This window comes from Cynocephalus volans, chromosome 4 (assembly GCF_027409185.1).
Source record: "Cynocephalus volans isolate mCynVol1 chromosome 4, mCynVol1.pri, whole genome shotgun sequence".
Taxonomy (NCBI): domain Eukaryota; kingdom Metazoa; phylum Chordata; class Mammalia; order Dermoptera; family Cynocephalidae; genus Cynocephalus; species Cynocephalus volans.
Window position 1 is genome coordinate 87,525,739 of NC_084463.1, and position 20,599 is coordinate 87,546,337.

The 20,599-nt window shown below is 39.4% G+C and overlaps 1 protein-coding gene across 1 annotated transcript in view; it reads left to right on the forward strand.

The window, feature by feature from the left end:
• The first annotated feature begins 655 nt into the window (after positions 1 to 655).
• RAB38 (RAB38, member RAS oncogene family) overlaps positions 656 to 20,599 on the forward strand; it is a 59,433-nt gene continuing 39,489 nt past the window's right edge. The window contains exon 1 of the mRNA XM_063094535.1: positions 656 to 903. Coding sequence (XP_062950605.1) covers positions 702 to 903 — 202 coding nt within the window. The 5' untranslated portion in view covers positions 656 to 701. The remainder of the gene's footprint in view (positions 904 to 20,599) is intronic.

A 20,599-nucleotide genomic window follows, 5' to 3' on the forward strand; every position in this document is an offset into this window, starting at 1 on the left:
AGGGATGTCCTCAGTATTTTCAGCCTATTGTCCATTTTGTTACACCATTAACAATGGAATGGGTGTGAAAATCCTCAGTATTCACACCTCAGAGCTGCTGAGAGCATTACTATTTCACTGAGAAAGAACGGAGAGGAGACCCGGGGAAGTCAAGTGACTTGCCCCTGGACACTCAACTCAAACAGTGGGGCCTGCAGGACCCAAACCCCAGTGTTGTGCCTCCTGGTACTGTATTCTCCGCTGCCTCCCGAAGCTACTTCTGCAGTGTGGGCTGGCCACAGGACACCTTTGTTCAGCTAAGTCTTTCACTGACTGTCATCTGCTGCACAGTACGTTTTGGCACTCATTTTTTCGCACACGGGACATGGAAAACAAAATCCACATCTCCTAGCTTTGTGGCCAGGATCACAGGCAAGAAAAGCTCTTTGGAAACTGTCAAACGCGGTACAAATAAGTGCTGCAACAGGCAGTAACACGCGACCCCTCAGTTTCCAGTCCCTGGAGTGGCTCCTGTCTCCACCCCTCTGCCAGCCCGCCGAGTAGGAAGGAGGATTAACCCACGGGGGAGGAGTTCCGCCCTCGGCCCCCGCCCCGCTGCCGCCTCTCCCGCGCGCCCACACTGGAGCCCTCTGAGTCTCCCTCCCGCGCCGAGCCCAGGCTGCGCTTCCCGGCCAGGCACGGCACGGCGGGCCGGCGCCAGCATGCAGGCCCCGCACAAGGAGCACCTGTACAAGCTGCTGGTGATCGGCGACCTGGGCGTGGGCAAGACCAGCATCATCAAGCGCTACGTGCACCAGAACTTCTCCTCGCACTACCGGGCCACCATCGGCGTGGACTTCGCGCTCAAGGTGCTGCACTGGGACCCGGAGACAGTGGTGCGCCTGCAGCTCTGGGACATCGCAGGTGAGCGCCCGGGAGGGGTCCCGGGGGTGGCGGCGCCTCGCAGCCGGTCTCCAGTCCCAGGGCATCGGCTTGCGGCTAATCATTAGGTCCAGATCGCCGGATGGCCGGGACGGTGCACCGCAAGAGACTTTTCCTGGTGGGTTGAAAATTTGGTTTCAAAGAAAAGAAAAAAGTTTCTTGCTCTAGCTGAAACTTGAAGTGCATTCCCTGGTGTTTTGGGGCTTTGGCTTTAGCTCTCTTTCGCACCTCCCCCTGGGAGCTCTCCGCTCAGAGCAGGCCTGCTGGGGGACCCAGAGGGAGAGACTGTCTGCAATTGCCTTCCGTTCGCGGCTCCCGCTCATTTTCTGGGCTCGGGCTGTCCTGAGGGTGACTGGGCCCAGAATGTCACGCACGCCCTTCTGTGCTGGGGCCGACTCCAGCCGAGTTATCAGCGGAAACCGGGATAATCCCTTTCAATCTCTTGCGTTATTCCAAATTTCGCCACCCTCTTTTCTGCCTTTCAGTTAAGAAAATTTGAGGTTCTTTGCTTTGAGGAAACCAAGCACCTTTCTGTGTATATGTCAGAGGCAAAATAGTCTCTCTCTGTCTCTCTGTCTCTCTGGATGTCTGTAATCTATCAAAAGGAGTTTGTGTATATATTTTAAGGCCACTTTGTGTAAGAGCCTATGACAGCCATTCGATTTCTTGATTTGGCCCTGAAGTTTTCATTGAGAGATCTGGAAAATGATAAGTTTTTAAAAAATGCTTGAAATCAGTATTTGATTCTGAGGATTTGTACCAGGAGGTAGGCTCAGTCAAAAGTGAGAGTGCAGAGTGTCTACTCTGAGTCCTGAGAGTCAGGCTGCTTGCAACCTGGCATGTCCAACCCCTCATTACACATCCTGGCTCTGTCACTCACTAACCTGCTCAGTGGCTTTGAACAAGTCTCTTCAGCTCAGGTGCAACCCTGTTAAGTGGAAAGGGGTTGGACAGTGATGGTTCAGGAACCTTCCTGCTCAGAAGTTTTAAGGTCCTCTGGAATTCTCCGTGAGTCACTTCAAACAGTCCAGCTTCATCTCTATTTCATGGTTCTGTGGCACCAGGAACCTTTCTTTATAAATGCTGGATCCAAACTACCCGCTTCTTTTTCAGAAAATAGGTTAATTTCAGCTGGTGCATTTGACTGGAAACATTTTATCATGACTTGAAGCGAGAACAAATGTGGAAAATTTTTGAAAGGGCATTTCTGGTCTGGGGACTTCAGTGCCTCTTTAATCATGAGCTGCCAGGTCTTATGATAAAGCTCTTGGCAGGTTGACAGATTCATGAATTTGGAGTCATCTTTAGCCACTCTAGTAGCACAAAGATTATCAGAGAACGGAAGATGTCATCAGACACTGTTTGATTAGGCTTTTATATAAAAAATCCACTATGAGTTTGTGTACTTTGTTGCTGCATGTTTTAGTGTCTGAAAGCTCTCCTGGCTGCATAGAAATCTTCAGGACTCAGGTTTAGAAATAGCTTACTGTTTAAAAGGGACTGTAGCTATAATTTGGATTTTTTGTGTCGTCTAAGTGTAGCCTCAGGCACGTTATATGTGTGTAAGTCTCAGTTTCCTCATCTCAACAGGAGAGATAGAAGAGTATAGTGATTGAGCCCAGATTCTGGAGTTGAACTGCCTCCATCTGAATACTTGCTTTACTTTCTATGTAGTAGGTGATTTTAGGCAAGTTCCCTAACCTCCTTGTTTCAGTTTCCTTATCTGTAAACATGGAGAATGCTTTCTCCCAGTAAATGAGAGATGAGCAACCAACAATGCTAGTCAAAGGCAATAGATCTACAAGGTTTGTTATTGCACTTGCTACCATTTTTTGAGCATGTATAATTGCTAGGCAAGGACATGATGCATGTATATATGTGCTGATTAAGTTCTAATAAATTGTGATTTCTGTGTTATACATATATTCTATCCCCAAACACTCAGCACCACTTTTCAGCCTTACCCATTTTATAACATACTGTCAGGAGCAATTTTACTCCCGAGCTTAGAAATGCTTCCTGAACCATAGTTCTGGACCGAGGTTACCATGGAGGCTATAGTCACAGAAGTCTGTGTATACAAGAAATCTGAAGAGTCTTGAAAGTCAGTTCTACAAATAGGATGGTATTCAGCATATCTATCTAATACTCAATGTTCATCTGTCTTTGGCCCAAACTCCCTATGGACTCAGTTAGAGGTTAGGCAGATGCTAGGCCACTGTGGGAAGGGATGGTTGGAGCACACATATTTCAAGCTACATAGGGGGCCCTGTCAATAAAGAGTTCATGTGAAATACAGCCTCAATTGCCCACCCAGCATCCAGTGAGTTAAGTGTACTTTATAGTACCTTCTAATCACAGCCTGTCTGTCCAAAGATAAGAATGCTTCTCTGCCTCTTTTGTGCCCAATTCTGCTGCATGTCTGGAAAGAATAGGTAGTAAAGTTTACAGGGTCAGTTCTGAGAAGGTTGAGGCATGGATGAGATAGAGGGGACCTGGCCTGTCCTGATAGGATATCAGATTTAACTATTATAGGGGGAATCTTTGCTGAGTTAGACTCTTGATATTCATTTGGCTCAGTGCCAAATAGGGACCTATTTGTCCAATATATTTCCATAATATATCTCTTGCAGCCACTTAATTGGCCGTTTTCATCATGAATAACTGCAAAAAGTACCTTTAGGGGCTTACGAAGTAGGCTGAATTCCACATACTCCATAGGTGACAGTAGTTGCCCCAGATCCTAATGATTCCTCTGTAGAGGAGTAGCTGGGTCAGCTCTGCGTTCAGAAATTCTTGAGAGAGTCAGAGAAATTAAGTAACTTGCCCAAGGCCACCCAGGTAATACGGGAAGAGCCAGATATGACCTGGTTCTGTCTGATTTGGAATCAAGCCATGCCCATTAAGTCCACAGGCCTGTGAGTGCCCAGCGCATAGTCGGCCCACAAGGATTATGCCCTCTTCCTCTTTAAAGGCATAGCTTCTTTAGTAGGTAGGTTATCCCTGCCTTCTTATTTCTCGCTGGTTTTTGGATATTAGTACTGCTGTGCATATGGTGGAAAAAAATGAATGAAAATCTATTTCAGAAAATTTGATTCTTGGTTATGATGTGAATTTATAGTTTTTTTTCTTTTTATAGATTTATCAGGAAAAAAGAAAACAAAAAGTTTACACTGGAGACTCTCCTTTCTTACTACTTTCCAAATCCAGATGCTATAATTGCTCCATTCACACTTTCAAACTGTACAATTATTTCTAGAACTCTTGATGAGATCTGGGACTCAGCTATAGGAATTGGGACAGTTATAGTGATAGTAGCTAACATTTCTTAAGCATTTATTCTTATAATTGTTCAGGCATATTTATCTTTAATTTTCCAGTAAAATAGCTGGTTAAGTGATAGTGCTACAATTTCAAACTTGACCATTGAATCTAGCATCCAGGTTCCTTAATAGCTTTGCTTTACTTCCCTCCATTTAAAAATAAAGTACCTCAGACATAGCCTAAACATATTATAAATTATAGATATTCTAAGAATATTGTACTTGACATTAGGCAACCCATGAAACTGTGCTGAATTTTAGTTTGAAATGGTGATTATTTGATTTTCCTGTGATATCACTTACATTATCTCTTATAGTCTCTATCAGCTTAAATGTCATATTTTCACTGTGTCTGGGGCATAGGTAGTACATGGTACTTTATTCCAACTTCTTTATTCACCAGCTTTGTGACTTGTGCAAATTACCTAACCTCTGTGCCTTGGTTTTCTGTTGGTAAAATGTGTATAATAACAGTACCTTTATCCTAGGGTTGTTATAAGAATTAAATGAGATAATTCATGCAAATTCATTAGGTGTTACTCTTGCTATAATTATTATTATAAACTATTTACATTATTATTATTATTACAAACTATTTTCATATATATTTTCCTGCTTGATTTTCCCAGCACTGCTGAGGGTGTACACAGAGCAATTGGTGTTAAAGCCATGTTATATCAGAAAAGATCAAGAATCAGAGAGGTGAGGGACTTGCCTAAGGTCACAAGTGGCAGAGGAGAACAGGAACTGTTTAACTCCAGTTTATGTATATATGAGAGAGATGATCAAGTCTGTTGGTTATCAGAAGAAACAACTCTAGATTTAACAAATACACTAGAAAATTAATTAAGTTGGCAGATAGTTTAGAGAGTGCTTCTTCACCATGTAAAAGTTTCACTGCAGTGTTCTACTAAAACACAAATGCCTTGAAATACTTAGCAAGATCCAACTTACAAGAAAAATATTTCCATGTAGGACATATCTATACTAACCTTCCTCACTTAAGGAAGCACAGGAATACATTAACCATTTCATAAGCAGTCACAGGGTGAGGGCAGCCTGGGCCCAGAGTCAGGAGTCCTTGGGCAGCCAGCTGCTCTTCATACCAGAGGCTACAACACTCATTTGGTTACAGAGGTATGTTGTTTTAGAGTTTGTAAAGTGCTTTCAGGTTGTGAAATTCAACTGAAGGAAGGGTTTTGACTTGACCATCTCTTCAGTACCTATTTCTAAAAGACTGTAATTCTCCAAGGAGTTTTGTAAGGTAATAGATGTAGAAATGTAGAACGTGCTAAATTTGGCAAACAGTATGTCAAGGAAAAAAAATGCATGTCAAGTCTAGGACGTTCTTTACTGGGCAGTTTATTGTCTTGTTTCTAGCCTGGCTAATTATAGATTTTCTAAATACTATGTGGAATCACATGCTATGTACAGGTAAGTAATGTGTACATTGAGCAAAAACAGTGAATTGTCAGACTAAGGCAAGGAATGTGTGGGGAAGGCACCTCAGGGCTTCTTGACAGGCAATTGTTAAAAAGTCTGCATCTGTCACAGACACGTGGGCAGTAGGCATATGGGACTTGTCCCCTCATCTAGGTTTTAGAGGACTGGTTCTTACAGGAAAGCAGGAAGCAGCTTTACCAAGGAAAGCTGTGATTTGAGAGGGAAGGAGGAAAGGGGTAGCTCTTATAAATGTGGTTGGTTTCTTCAGCAAATATATATACTAAATGGCTGGTATGTGTTAGGTACTGTGCTAGGTGGGGGGGTGGGGAAAGAAGGATAAAGAATTTAATAAGACTTGATTCTTCACCTTAAGAAGTTTACAGTTTAGTGAGCATGATGACACGCAAGCAAACCACTGTAACTGTGAGTAACGTGTATTGATATAGGTAACTTCAAAATACTGTTGTGGTGCAGAGGAATTCTTTTCACACCACATCCTTCCACTCTCAAGATTAAACCTGAGGAGGCTGGTCAAGCCTCCGGCTAGTGTGATATTTCCTGTGCCCTTACCTAGTACCTGTTATTCCCTGTGAATGATTTCAGGGCTGCTCAACTTGAGGCGGAATTTCATCCCCTGGCCTTTTTTTAATTCTATCTCCTTCTCTTGAGGATCTCATGCATTCCTGTGGCTTAGACTCTGTGCAGATGACTCCAAAACTGTGCCTATAACCTTGACTTCTCAGGAGCTTCAGACTTATAATTCCATCTTTCCGCTGGATGTCTTTACGATATCTCACGTATACTGCAACATCAGTACATCAATATGTCCATAGCAAAGTTTGCATAAAAATAGGATGTTTTTCTATTAATAAAATGATATGTGCACAATATAGCAACATTGGAAATATATAAATATAAATATAAATATAAATATAAAATAAATAAATATATATATATATATAAAAAACACAGCAAGAAGAAAGGAATACAAACAGTATATACACAATTACTCCATTTAGTGGTAAGTAGTAACGGATAATATTTGTGAGTTTAAACTAGACACCTTTCCCCACTTGCTGGATTTCCTAGTTTGTGATAACTATACTACCTTCCTCCCAGTCACTTAGACTTGAAACTCTGCCATCTTTTCTCCTTCTCTTTTGACCCTCACATGCCATCAATCTCCAGGTCAGATGGTGATTATGACTCTCCTCCCACTTCCCGAGACCAGGGACGGCGCTATTTTTACTGACCTATTCTGCTGTCATAGCCTTTTGGCTAGCTCTAATCTCTTCCTCCTCCAGTTCTCATTTGTACCAAGGCCAAGTCTATCTTCCCAGAACATCACTTTGGTGGCTTCCCATTGCCTATAAATTATATACGTTGTGATGAGAATAATGAAAGAGGGGAATAAGGTGGTAAGAGTGCTGGTGAATAGAAAAAGGATAGATCCCAAGTCATAAAGCTATTGTGGGAGGAGTTTCTACAGTCCTAGTAAGAAGTTGCTAGAGTCCTTGAGGCCTCCAAGGGAGGTCAAAGGGAGACCCAGTGGGTCTGTCTCATTGTGGTCTTCTTGTCAAGAATACAGATACTCTCACTGAGGACTGAAGTGCTATTTAAGTTTTTTTGTTTTATTTTACTGCATTTTATTTAAAAACTAGTTTTAAAACTTGAAGATTTGAGAAGCATAAGATCATGCCCGAGAAAATTTATTCATTCACTTGATAAGAAGAGAGATTTAGGGGTGAATAAAATGGATTGATCTTTGATGTATGGAATCTTAGAGTTTGTTGGGCATAAGAATATTTTAAAATAATTTAGGAGATAATTATTTAATGACTGTTTTATAGTAAGTGCTCTTGAGGGGAATTTTTGGGTGCTGAAAAAAAGTCAACAAGGGACCCTAGCCATAACGTGGAAATGAGAAGACATGGGACTTTGGGTAATCTGGCATAGCCGGAGATTACAATGTGTGATGGTGGCCGTCTTATGAGGGAAGCCACAGACATACCAGGAAAGGACATATATGATAAACTAAAGGTTAAGAGTGGTGGTGAAAATTCCTTACATTTATCAATTTATCAAAGCAGTATTTGCAGTTTAGACACCACAATAATTCTGGGAAATCATTACTTCCAATTTTATAAATAAGGAAGCTGGGCCAAGCATAAGTAGAATATGGCACATAATGGTTGCTCAATAAAAATGATTTGGTGTTAAGCAGTCCCTGGGTTTGATACAAGAGTCATGGCTCACCTGATAAATTTTTGAGAGTAGTTGTCTTGAGGTAGACTTGGAGCCCTTTCTCCTTCTCTTGTAATGATTTACTTTGGAGAATCCTTCAAAGCTTGCAAACCATTGAGAACCATTTTTATTTCTTTCATTCTCTTTGATTCTGAGGTGGACATTCCCAGAGGGATATGATGTCCTATTTCTCCCGGGGTGGGAATCAGGATTATTCTGTCAAGGGATGATGCCCATATTCTAGGTTGGCATACTAGCGTGGTCTCCTTCAACTTGGCAAGGTCAATTCTGAGACTGTAGCCTGGGGTTCCAAGTTACTGAGTTTCATTAATTCTTTCAGCTGTTTGGGAATTTGTTTGAGAAGTTATATGATCTTAAACTACTCTTTGAAAATAACTCAGGTTCTGACTTCCACCCTTCATCCCTCCCTTTGGTTTCCCACTCTCAGGTATCAATAAAATCCTATATTTTCTACATTGTAAAAAGACTATTTTATCCCTCTTTTCACTAGCCATGTCTTCTTCACAGCTCATCTGAACTAATAACGTAGCAGCCTCTGCATGTCCATCCCCTCCTCGAGTTCCCCACCCATCATTTAGTAATCAGCAGTGGTGATATTCCTCAGCATGGTGTCATTCCCCACTTTGAGATTCTCCAATTTGACATACTTCAGTAGATCAGCATCACTTCAGAATTAAAGGCTAAACTTTGTAGCTTTCATGATCCGGCCTCTGTCACTCATTCCAGTCTCATCTCTCACACCTGTGATTCTTAACCATTTCAGGTACATTACAGTGGCCTCAATTTACCTACCTTCCCTTTTATGCTGTAGCTCATAAAATTGCCTCTGACTAAATGCACTTCCTTCTTCTTTATTCAGATAATCCCTATGGGTCCTTCGTCACTCTATCCATGTCACCTATTCCAGAAAGTGTCTATTGACTCCATGTAACTGGTGGAGACACAGTTTCTCTGCTTCCATAATATTCCATGCTTACCCCAGATTAGAAATTCTCTGCTACTGCATTGGAATGTCTTTTTTCTCCAGACCATATCCCTAGGTCCTAACATAGTATTTGACACATAGTAGGTGCTCAGTGATTTTTTTTCATAAAAAGTTTTTCAGTCAATTATTGCATTGCTGTCTTAATTTTAAGACATTTCATTGATCTAAAAATTTTTTCAATGAAAGAACAACAACAAAAATAAACTTACTAACTCAATCGTGTTCATGATTGAAAGACTTCATAATTTTACAAACATTAACGTATAAGAATGCATACATTTTAGAACTGAAAAATATGGTGACTACTTTTCTCAAGGAGGCATTCTATTTCATTTTTTCATTCTAAGAACTGAGAAGTGGACTTAAATACCATTCTTTAATGCTTCTTAATTTCAGAAAGTCTCCGTAATTCGTACTGAAATGTTATTCATTTGGAAGTGAAATGGCAAAATTGTATCTTCCTTATGATTTTTCAATACATGATATGGAACAATCACTTCTTGAAAAGTAACTTTACAAAGTTAAAACCTTGAGAACTCATCAAAGTCAGTAATTTTACAAATAACGGGGTTATGATCTGGAAGGGAGGTAGCATTAGTTTCTCAGACCCTCAAAGCTTTATACACACACACACACACACACACACACACACACGCGCGCGCGCGCACGTGCGCGCACGCACACCATAATTTATTTAATTATTTTTATTTAAAGGAATTTACTTATTTTTTGATTGACATTTACTGATTGTACATATTTGTTAAACATTACTTTTAATTATAAATGCCTAGCACTACTGTACACCAATCGAATTTATTTTTCCTCTCTTGTTGTAATTTTGTGTCCATTAACCAATGTCTCCCTATTCCCATCTCCCCTGTGTCCCAGTCTTCAGTAACCACAATTCTACTCACCACATCTAAAATGTCAACTTATTTGTTTTTTTAGCTCCCACATATGAATTAGGACATATTTATCTTTCTGTGTCTGACTTATTTCATTTGACATAATTCCAGTCTCATCCAAGTTGCTACAAGTGATTGGATTTCATCCATTTTCATGGCTAAGTAGTATTCCATTGTGTATATATACCACATTTTCTTTATCCGTTCATCTGTCAATGGACACCTAGGTTGATTTCCTATCTTGGCTATTGTGAATCATGCTGCAGTAAGCATGAGGGTGCAGATATCTCTTCAGTATGCTAATTTTCTTTCCTTTGGATAAGTACCCAGCCATAGGATTGCTGGATCATATGGTAACTCTGTTTTTGATTTTACTTTTTTTCTGGTTTTGGTGGCTGGCTACTTTTAGTTTTTCAAGGAACCTCCACACAGCTTTCCATAGTGGCTGTACTAATTTACATTCTTACCAACAGTGTGTGAGAGTTGCTTTTTCTCAGCATCTTTACCAGCATTTGTTATTTTTTGTCTTTTCGGTAATAGCCATTTTAACTGGGGTGAAATGATAGCTCATTGCAGTTTCAATTTACATTTCTCTTATGATTAGTGATGCTGAGCATTTTTTCATATAACTGTTGGCCATTTGTATGTCCTCTTTTGAGAAATGTTTATTCAGGTCATTTGCCCATTTTTATATTTATTTATTTAGTTTTGTTTAGTGTTTTGTTGTTGTTGTTTTTGTGTTTATCTTTCTTTCTTTTCTTTTTTTTTTTTTTTTAGCAGCTGGCCAGTACATAGATCCAAACCCTTGACCCTGGTGTTACAAGGCTGTGCTCTAACCAACTGAGCAAACCAGCCAGTCCATTTGTCCATTTTTAAATCAGGTTTTTTGTTTTGTTTTGTTTTGTTTTCCCTGTTGAGTTGTTTAAGTTTCTTGTGTATTCTGGATATTAATCCTTTAATATACAAGAATAGTTTGCAAATAATTTCTCCCATTCTGCTGGTCACCTCTTCACTCTCTTGATTGTTTCTTTTGCTGTGCAGAACCTTTTTAGTTTGATGTAACCCCATATGTCTCTTTTTTTTTATCTTGTTCATTGTGCTTTAAAAGTCTTCACAGAGCTTGTTAATGGTAAAACTAGAACCAGAACATAGGATTCCCTAGTTTATTACTAATGAGATTTGACAAATTAAAAACTTATTTATTAACACCAAGTGTTTTGGTGCTGTCTTAAGCACTGATGTACAAAGGTAATAGAAATGGGTAGGCATCCAGCCCTGTGGAAATTCACACAGTAGAGAAGAAGGGATGATGGCATACTATTGAGAACACCCAATGTCATCCACAGTTTGGCTTCAAATGACATTTCTAATATCATTTCCCCTCATCCTCCATTATGAGGCTTAAATTGTAGACATTTGAACTCCTTGCTATTCCTTGCTCACTCCTGTGCTTGTTGCCTCTGTGCATTTACTCCTGCTCTTCCTGTGGGTTGATATGCCCTTCCCTTTATTTCCACATATCCAAATCCTACCTGGTGTTTAAGACCCATCTGAAAAGGAAATTCCTCTACAGAGCCTTCCCTAATTCTCCTGTCAGTAGTCACTCCTTCTCTACAATTCCATGCAACTTTTCTTTAACCTTGTAGCACTTCTCCCATTAAACTTAATATTAAAGTTATCTTGTACCTGTCCAAATGCCCTTCATGAATTTTAGCAGACCCTGCCATGAGTTACTAGCTAATTTAATGACATGATTGTAAAGTCAGCAAAGATGTAGATTACGAGGAAGTGCCAAGTAGGAGGAGAACTAAGCAAGGGCAGGCTTGTGGAAGCAAAATGTAAAGAATTTAAGAAGAGGATATTCAATTGTTTCAAACATCTTACTACTTTTTGCTCTGTGTCTCTATTTTTTTGTAGTTTGTATTTTCCTGATGCATCATTTAGGCTTTCTTCTTTATAATTTATATTTGGATTTGACTTTTAATTACTTTATCAGCCTTGCGTAAAACAACTATTCTCTCAAGAAGAGTAGCCAAAAACTTAGCTTCTTGTATACCTCCTCAGTCTAATGCAGACAAAGAAAACACTTAGTGTGGGGGATTTAAACAAATTTCAGTCTAATTTATAGGGTGAAGTTTAAAACAAATAGATTTAGATTATTTGTTGGGAGGACTGTTTTTCTCTACAATATAATGTGCTATTAACATCCACCATCTATTGAGTATTAGGCATGGTGCTAGCATTCATATGCATCATTTCATTTACTTCTCACAACAGCTTATCTGATAGACATTGTTATTAACCCCATTATAGAGACAAGAGAACTATGCTTAAATAGGATAGAAAATATACAACCAATGTAACAGTTTTCAAATTTCAATGGATTGTTTAAATTACATTTAGAAGATACACATTATATATTTTAAAGGAATAATTTATTAATTTTTTGAACCTTTACACTTTTGGATAGAGCTAAGAATTGAATGAGCTGAATTCTTTGCACATATCATTGCTGAGGCCATATGGTTCATTTGTCTTAATAACAACCATCTTCATGTACTACTTTTAGGCATGATAACCACAGTGCCTGAGTGACACAAGTCTCTAATTTGAGAGTTGAGGGTAAGAATAGCTGTGATGCTTGATGATATCATAATAAAAATTAAGTCCTACAGAGTGGTAGAGGGATCTATGCGCATGTGTTTTGGGTGTGTGCATTTTAAATTTAAAGAAAACAATAGAGTAGACTCTAGAGATTACAGAAAAAGTTCTCAAACTTCCTCGGTTTACCACATCCTTAGTGTAAAAATAATTTTTTCTTTGTGCCTTTAGACCAAAAGAAATATCAAACAATTCTGTTCATTAAATAATTAGCACCAAACAATTAAATGTATTATGTTCTAACAACCTGGTATCCATATGAAAAAAATAGAGCACATAAATTCAGAAAAATATTTTTGTCTGTTTTTAATAACCACGATTTACTATAGGCATGTGCATGCCTTTGGCCATGAAATAATATCTCAAATTTTTGAGTCAGAGTGGATACCATGCCCCTCATTTCCTGTTTCACATTGATTTTCACATGATTCTTGCTTTTTTTTTTTTTTTTTTTTTTTGTGACCGGTAAGGGGATCACAACCCTTGGCTTGGTGTCATCCGCACTGTGCTCAGCCAGTGAGCGCACCGGCCATTCCTATATAGGATCTGAACCAGCGGCGGGAGCACTGCTGCACTCCCAAGCGCCGCACTCTCCCAAGTGTGCCATGGGGCCGGCCCTGATTCTTGCTTTTTAATCACAGAAACTTCCTAAACTCCAGTTTCAAAAAGATATAATGGCATTAAAAGAATGTAGTGTTAAAACTGTGAACTACTGCAAGCTAGTAGTTCCTGACATGTCTGATCATTAGTACTGCTTTAAAAATTTTAAATGTCCCGTTGCACCCTTGTTAGTTCACTGTAGCACCCCAAAGCACCTTGGCACACATTTTGGGAATTTTACTCTAGAGGGATCTGGAAATTTCTTAAGAGTGAAACCTTTAGAGTCTAGGGTCTCTTGTGAGTTATTTGTAAAAGTATCTTTAAAGACTACTTAGATGTGTTGTCTCAAATGCTAAGTAAATCAAACATAGCTTTGTATTTAATACATTTGAGCTTACAATTCAATGGAGGTATTTTTAGATTCTTTGTTTAATTAAAAACATGAGATACTCATCCTTCTATCTTGATTCATGCCAACCTTTCATCTATGACTTGCCTTCATTCCTTCCCTCCATTTATTATTGGGCCTTAGATTTCTATATGATTTTGTTTTTCCATCCAAATGAGTTATTTCACTTAATTTGGTAGCATCAAACTCCAGTCTAAAAAAATTCTGACAAAAAAAATATCTGCTGGGATTCTGTGCTAGCACTGATTTTTACATATACACATATATATGCTGCCTCAGATTTAGATATAAATTCAGAATTTAATGAGAATATTTTTAAAAATTGAATTTAAAAGTAGATCACTAATCCATCCACCTTTCCCTCTATAAGGCTATTGTTTGTGAACACCTAAAAACTAATTTTTACTTTTCATGCCATCTTCTTCTTTCATGTTTTGTTTAATTCAGTATCCTGCACCTAGCTTTATCTTCTTGCTAAATAGAGGTAAGAATTGCCTGTAAGAGATGACAGCAGCAGCAAGATGAAATGAAAGCCACTGGTTGAGGGGGAACTAAAGAAACTGGGGAAAGAGCTTAGGTGGTTCTGAATTGTGGACAGTTTTTTTTCAGAGTGGATCTAAAGAATGAACAATTTAGTAGGAATAGAAAATAAAACAGTCGGATCAGAGATCTTGCTTTGACTGGTCTACTCCTTTCCCTGTCAGAATTCTCTCTGGTGAATAAGAAATCACTACTGTTACTTCATTATGTAAAGAGTACTTCTGTTACCTCTTCTATTCTATTATACAAGCCTATTGTGAGCATAGAGTAAGAGCGTCTCAGAGTAGTAGGCTTTGGAGATATAGGGCACAGAATTGAATGATTCAGCAGAGGGCTCCAGTCCACAGTGTGATGGGGGACACTGGTTGCAGAGGTTTGCAGCACTTTAAAAGCAACATAAGGCAGGACCTGATTAAATGGCCAAATGAGTGATACTGTCAGTCAGTGCTGCCAGAACATTGAGGAGTGAAGAGATGAGTGTGGAGCCACAGAGACATAAAATCTCCTAGAAGCTGGGCTTTGGGTACAACCTTGAAGAATGGGTAGGATTTGCTTAGGTGCAGGATTAGGGAGACAGTATGTTTCAGTGGGAGTGGGGTCACCATGGGGTAAAGGTGAATGAAAACAAGAAATAGAACTTAGCAGAGCCAAGCAAGGCATGGTTTGGGGCAGAGCTCAGTCTGAGGATTTGCCTTTAGCTTGTAGATCAAGGTCTGCAACCTCAAAAGTCCGATAGGTGGTCAGAGGATATGACAAGTGAAGTCTTTTTTTCTACCTGGCAAACACTTGTTCAACTTTCAAGAGCCTCTCTGGAAAATCTGTTCCTAATTCTGGACCACCCAAGCTACTGCTCCCTGTTTCCTTAGGAAATGGGAACAAAGCTTCCCCACAATCCTGATTCCCATTTTTTCTCCACAAAACTCCATGGAGAGCTGGTTGAATGTATAGGTACGAGCCAAAGTGTGTTAGAGTACTTTGATGCAATGAAACAAACACGGGATCCCAGGTAACCATTAATGAGAACCTTACAATAAGAGAGATGGACCAATAGCAATGATTTATTTTAAAATAAAATTGCATAATCTTAATTGATTTCTAAATATTTTGTTAGAATTATTTTTATAAGATTGATATAAGTACATAATATTAAATTTAAAACAGTGTTTTTGTGGTACATGACAATATGAAGGAATAGCATTTGTTTTTCTTTAATGCTAGGAGTTTGGTATTCATCTGCCCAAGTGAACTAACTTCTGAGCATTATTCACATAATGTGGACACTGTATTTCTAAATGTTTTGAATTTTAAATATATGTATATTTATAAGACATCTTCCAATTTATAACTCTTGGGAAATAGTTTAAATTGTTTTACATCCTTTGTGGTTTGTATAACATGTTAGCAACTCAACCACCAGTTTTGGGCATCTGCTCTAGGCAGTGGATCCATGGAAGTGTTCAACTAGGAAACAACTGGGTGAAAACAGGAAGGTGAGTTTGGCAAAGGTGTACAGAAATTAAAGAACCAGATAAATCTCTAGCCTTGACTTCCCTCTGGAACTTCAGACTCATATATCTAATTGCCTATTCAACATATCTGCCTAATACACATCTCAGACTTAAGCCAGAATTCTGATCTACACCCTCCCCTGCCACCATCTGTGTCTCCCAAAGTCTCCTTCATCTCAGCTCATGACAACACCATGTTTTTAGTTTTTCAGACCCTGGGAATCATGCTTGAGTCATCTCATCATCATCTCTATCTCCAAATATATCCAGAAAATAACCAATCTTTACCATCTTCACCACTACCACTTGGGTCCAAATCATTATTATCTCTTGCCTGAATTATTGCAGTAGATTCCTAACCATTCTCCCCACTCCCCACCTTGACTCCTGTAAGTCATTTGTCAATACAGCTGCCATAGTTATCTGTTTACTCCTGTCAGTTCATGTTTCTCATTGGCTCACAATCCTTCAGTGCTTTCACCCCATATTAAAGGCAACATCTGTGTAGTACCCTGAAACTGTCTACAAGCTGGGCCCGTGATCTCCCTGCCCCATGCCATACTCGTACCCCTGCCCAGTCCTGTCCAACCAGCCCAGTCTCCTTCTATTCTTCAAACACTTGCCAGACACATTTGTGCCTTAGGATCTTTGTACTTGCTATTCTCTCTGTCTAAAATCCTCTTTTCCTAAATATCCATTCGGTTTACTCCTTTCCTCCTTTTGGTCTTTGTTCAGATGATATCTTCTCAGTGGGGCCATCACTGTCTATAACCTGTTTAACTCTTCCCCCCACCCCCCCAGCATATCCATTTCTCCTTTTCTGCTTTGTTTTTCTCCACAACAACTTTCACCAGTTAACCAAGTATTATATATATCTTACTTACTTTTTTGTTTACTGTGTATCCCTTTCTACTACAATGTAATTGTCATGAAGGCAAGGGTTTTTACTTTTTTTTTCAGTTGCTAGAACAGTTTTTGGAAAATTATAGACATGCAAAATTTTTTGTTAAATGAATGAATGACAATTCTAGCTAGAGTGATTTCAGTGGGAGTGGAAAGAAAATGACAAAGGCAACTGATATGACAGATGACTCTCAGACTTGGTAGGCCTGCAAGTATGCATGGGGAGGGGTAAGGAATTAGGGCTTATTCCTTCACTCAGCAAGAAGACCATGCTCACTGTGCTTGTCATGGGGTCTGCAGAAACTTGGATCTGGCTGTTGGGCAGCTTGTCATACTACAAAAGGTCAGTTCCAGGATATACACCTAGGTGACTTGGGGAAAATGTGACTATAATTGATATGTTCCTGTCACTGATTTGGTGGGGCAAAGTAGTGGAGAGAGAAGGTGAAAGAGAATCAGAACTACTACCAGGGAATCAGATGGGCTCGTAAAAACTGGAGAAAACCTCACTCACTAGGATATCAACCTGATTCTGATTCTAGTATGAAGATTTCCCCTGAGAAAACCAGCTTAAGCCATTATAAATTCAGCACCCTTTTGACCATTGCAGCAATTATATAGCTTGATTTTTTTTTTCTTCCAGATCATTGTGCAAGATTCATATTTACTTTTGGTTTTGTATTTACTTCCTGCTTTCCACACTATTACTCTTCAGAAATTGACAGAATATCTTGGTGGCATTTTTAGGTCTACTTATTGTGCCATGACCTAAAACATGTATTATTTGGAATAGAGTAAAAATTCCAAGGGATTATTTCTTCAGAAGATAAGAATAATTACAAAGGCATAACATTCCACTGTGAAAATTGTTGCAACAGATACACGTATAACCCTGTCAGAAGAATGTTAATTTTCTCCTCCAATGGATATCTATTGATTATTTACTGGAAATGAGAGTTGAATACAGCATAAGTGCATCAGTATGCAGCACTAGTTCATACATACATGAACCTTAACTTCAGTGTATTTCCATCATAATATTTCGAGCTCTTGCTATATCCAAGAGATGGAGAAACAGGCCTCAGGTTTTATAACATTAAAACATGATCGCCAAAACAAACAAACAAACAAACAAACAAAAAACATGATCGCCAGAATTTTCAATGCCTTGGTGCAAGAGAACAGAGCACGATAAGTGTTAATGGTGTTGGATAAAGAAAATGCTGTGGAATCATGAATAAGGGAGTCAGTGATTTCAGCTGTCAGGAAAGGGAAGTCCACACAAATGTGGTGAGATTTCAGAGCCCAATTGAAGAATGCACAGGAGCATGGGATTTTATTGAACAGAGTGAGAAGAGAGATGAGGAGGCATCAGGCTTTGGGAACAGAAATGTAAAAAGGAAAGAAAATCCAAGGAGTAGTGTGGGATGTGTTTAGAAAGGACAAGAAGTAATCCAGTATGGGTTGGAAGGAAGCAAAAGGAGCAGAGTTTGGAAAAATGGTTGGAGCCAAAAGATACACAACCTTATGTGTAGTGTTAATGAAGGCGTCTTTTTCTTCAGCATGGAAGAGTCATTGGATAGCTAAAACAACAGAGTGTAATGGTAAGATTTACCTTTAGAAAATGGATTCTAATAGAAATAGAGGTTTTAAGACTATGTCATACACTAATGTCACCTAGGGAGTGCTTAGAAATACTGATTTCTTGGTCCCACACAAAACCAGCACAATAGGAATCTCTGAGGAGTGCAGCCCGGGAATGGGTCTTCTATAAATACCTTAGGTGATATCTTATGCTGCCAGAATGGCAACTGACTGAAGACGTCTGCTTACATTTATATTTATGTTAATATTTATATCTGGGGAGAGAGGGAGTGACAAGAGCTTAGATGCTGAGAGTCCTGCTTAGGGAGTGGTCAGGGTTCCAGGTGAGGAGTGATGAGGGGCTGAACTGGGGCAGCAGCAATGCTGGTAGAAAAGAGGGTCAGAGTCAAGGGCCACCACTAGAGCAGAAGTGTTGGTGGTTGTTGGAGACCCTATGGATGAGAAAGTGAGGAAGGAGTTGGAAGATGACTGGAAGGTACTGGTCTGGGTGGCAGTGTTGATGTGCTGTGAATATGAGTGGGGAGCACAGGAGGTGGAGAACTGGATGCCTGCATGTGGGGGAGGGCTCCCCAGAAGCAATCGTGTAGTTTAATAATTGGAGTGTCCAAACCAGTTTCATAATTTTAGCAGAGAGGAAACTGAGACTAAGACTGGTGGAGTGACTAATCTGAGTCACAGAGCTACTTGGTTAGTGACAAAGTGGTAAGAGTGTGCCCAGTTTAGAAAACCTTCCATGTTTCCTGCCGTTGGTTTTATGCCCATCTGGAAGATTCACTGCTTGGTTGTGCCTACTGAGAGCATCTACATAGTACTAATTATGAAGTGAAAATATCATTAAACACACATTACAGCTGTGATGCTTGTGTGCACATTTAGCTGAGCCTATGACAGCAAATGGACCATTTCAGGCTATTGGAACAGATTGCCAAGGTTCAATTTAATCTAAGGCATGAGAACAGGAAGGCACCTTAGAGATAAGCTACACCAACTTCATTTTAGAGATGAGAAAACTGGGCCTTAGGGAGAGAAATACATTTGTCTTAGGAGGCTCTGGTAACCAGTGATTAAAATTAAGTCCCACATGTTTCTGACCCTTCAAGTCAGTACCGTTTGCCATAAGGTTATTCAAATTGTTATTGCAGCGATTGTATTAACTTTTGTGATTCAGTTGATTGCTTTGTCATTTAACAGCCCTGGAAGGTGGGAGCTGAATCATGAGCTACATAGACATTGCTGTGGTAGTTGTATTAGAGACCAAGAGAAGTGGGGACCTAGGTTTTGAATTGGATCATTTTCAGTGCAGACATCCAGTATGAAACTCCTTTGTTTAGAAGTTCCTCATGGGCAAAAACCTATGTATTTACAAGACAAAGAGCACGGACCACATTATATACATTAGAGCATGGAACACATTAGCTATTCAGTAAGCATGTGTTAAATGAATGATCTAACGCCAAAGGCAGTTTTTGAATTATAGTCTTTTTTTTTAAAGTAAATTTACCTATGATAAATTTATCAGTCTCTATTTTGCCCACAAGTAGGCACTCACTAAGTCACCTGCTTCTCATTCTTTTTATGGTAAACAGCAGGAAGGGCTGTCAGCTGACCAAGGAAGGAAACAGTGTGAGTGCTAGAATGCTCTGAAATGTTCTGATCTGAGTGTGACCTCTTGCTGGAATGCCAAAAATACAAACTTTTCAAGTGGGTTGGCCCAGTGACATCAATATACAAAGGTCTTTTCTTTCTAGAAGCAAACTAATTTCTCCTTGTTTCTGATTTGACACATACATTCACAAACTCAAACACACGTGTACAAACACACACACACACACACACACACACACACAGATTTTCCCTTCTGAATCCCTATAAAGGTGTAAACCTACACATTGTTTTTTGTATAGTCTTAAAATGACCCTTTGATGTATATGTGAAATGTTAAATCTTTATTTTCGAGAGCCACCTTACTCTATGAAAACCTCTGCACAAGCAGATTATTGAATAACCCATGACTTTGCCCTTCATCTGATTAGATCCCTGAAAGAGATCATAAGACATCCTTAAAAGGCCTAGAGGCCTTCAGAGTTCTAAGTGATCACAGAGGGCCTTTTCCTCTGTTTTCTTGAAATGTCATGGCCACCCTGTGCAGTATCAAAGGAGATCACTGTTTGCATCAGACATTAAAGAAAAGAAATTTAAAATTCATTTGGGCAAAATGAAAGTTTATCTGTGGGTTGTGTGTCATATGAAGAGTATTTTACTCCTTTCTTTCATTGACTAGATGACTGTGGGAAATTAAAAAAAAAAAAAGGTTCTGTGGTGGTAGAACCTATGTAAGCAATGTTTTAGGATTGTCATGTGCTTTCCCTGACAAAATGTTCTTCTCTACAGCAACACCCTCTTGAGCACACGGGCTCACACACTAGGGCCAGAACCTTGACCTTCATTCACTTTTACAATGTGCTTAGGGAGTCTTTTTTCTTTATAATCTCAATGCTAATGCCAATTTGAGCATAACAGTCTACAGAATA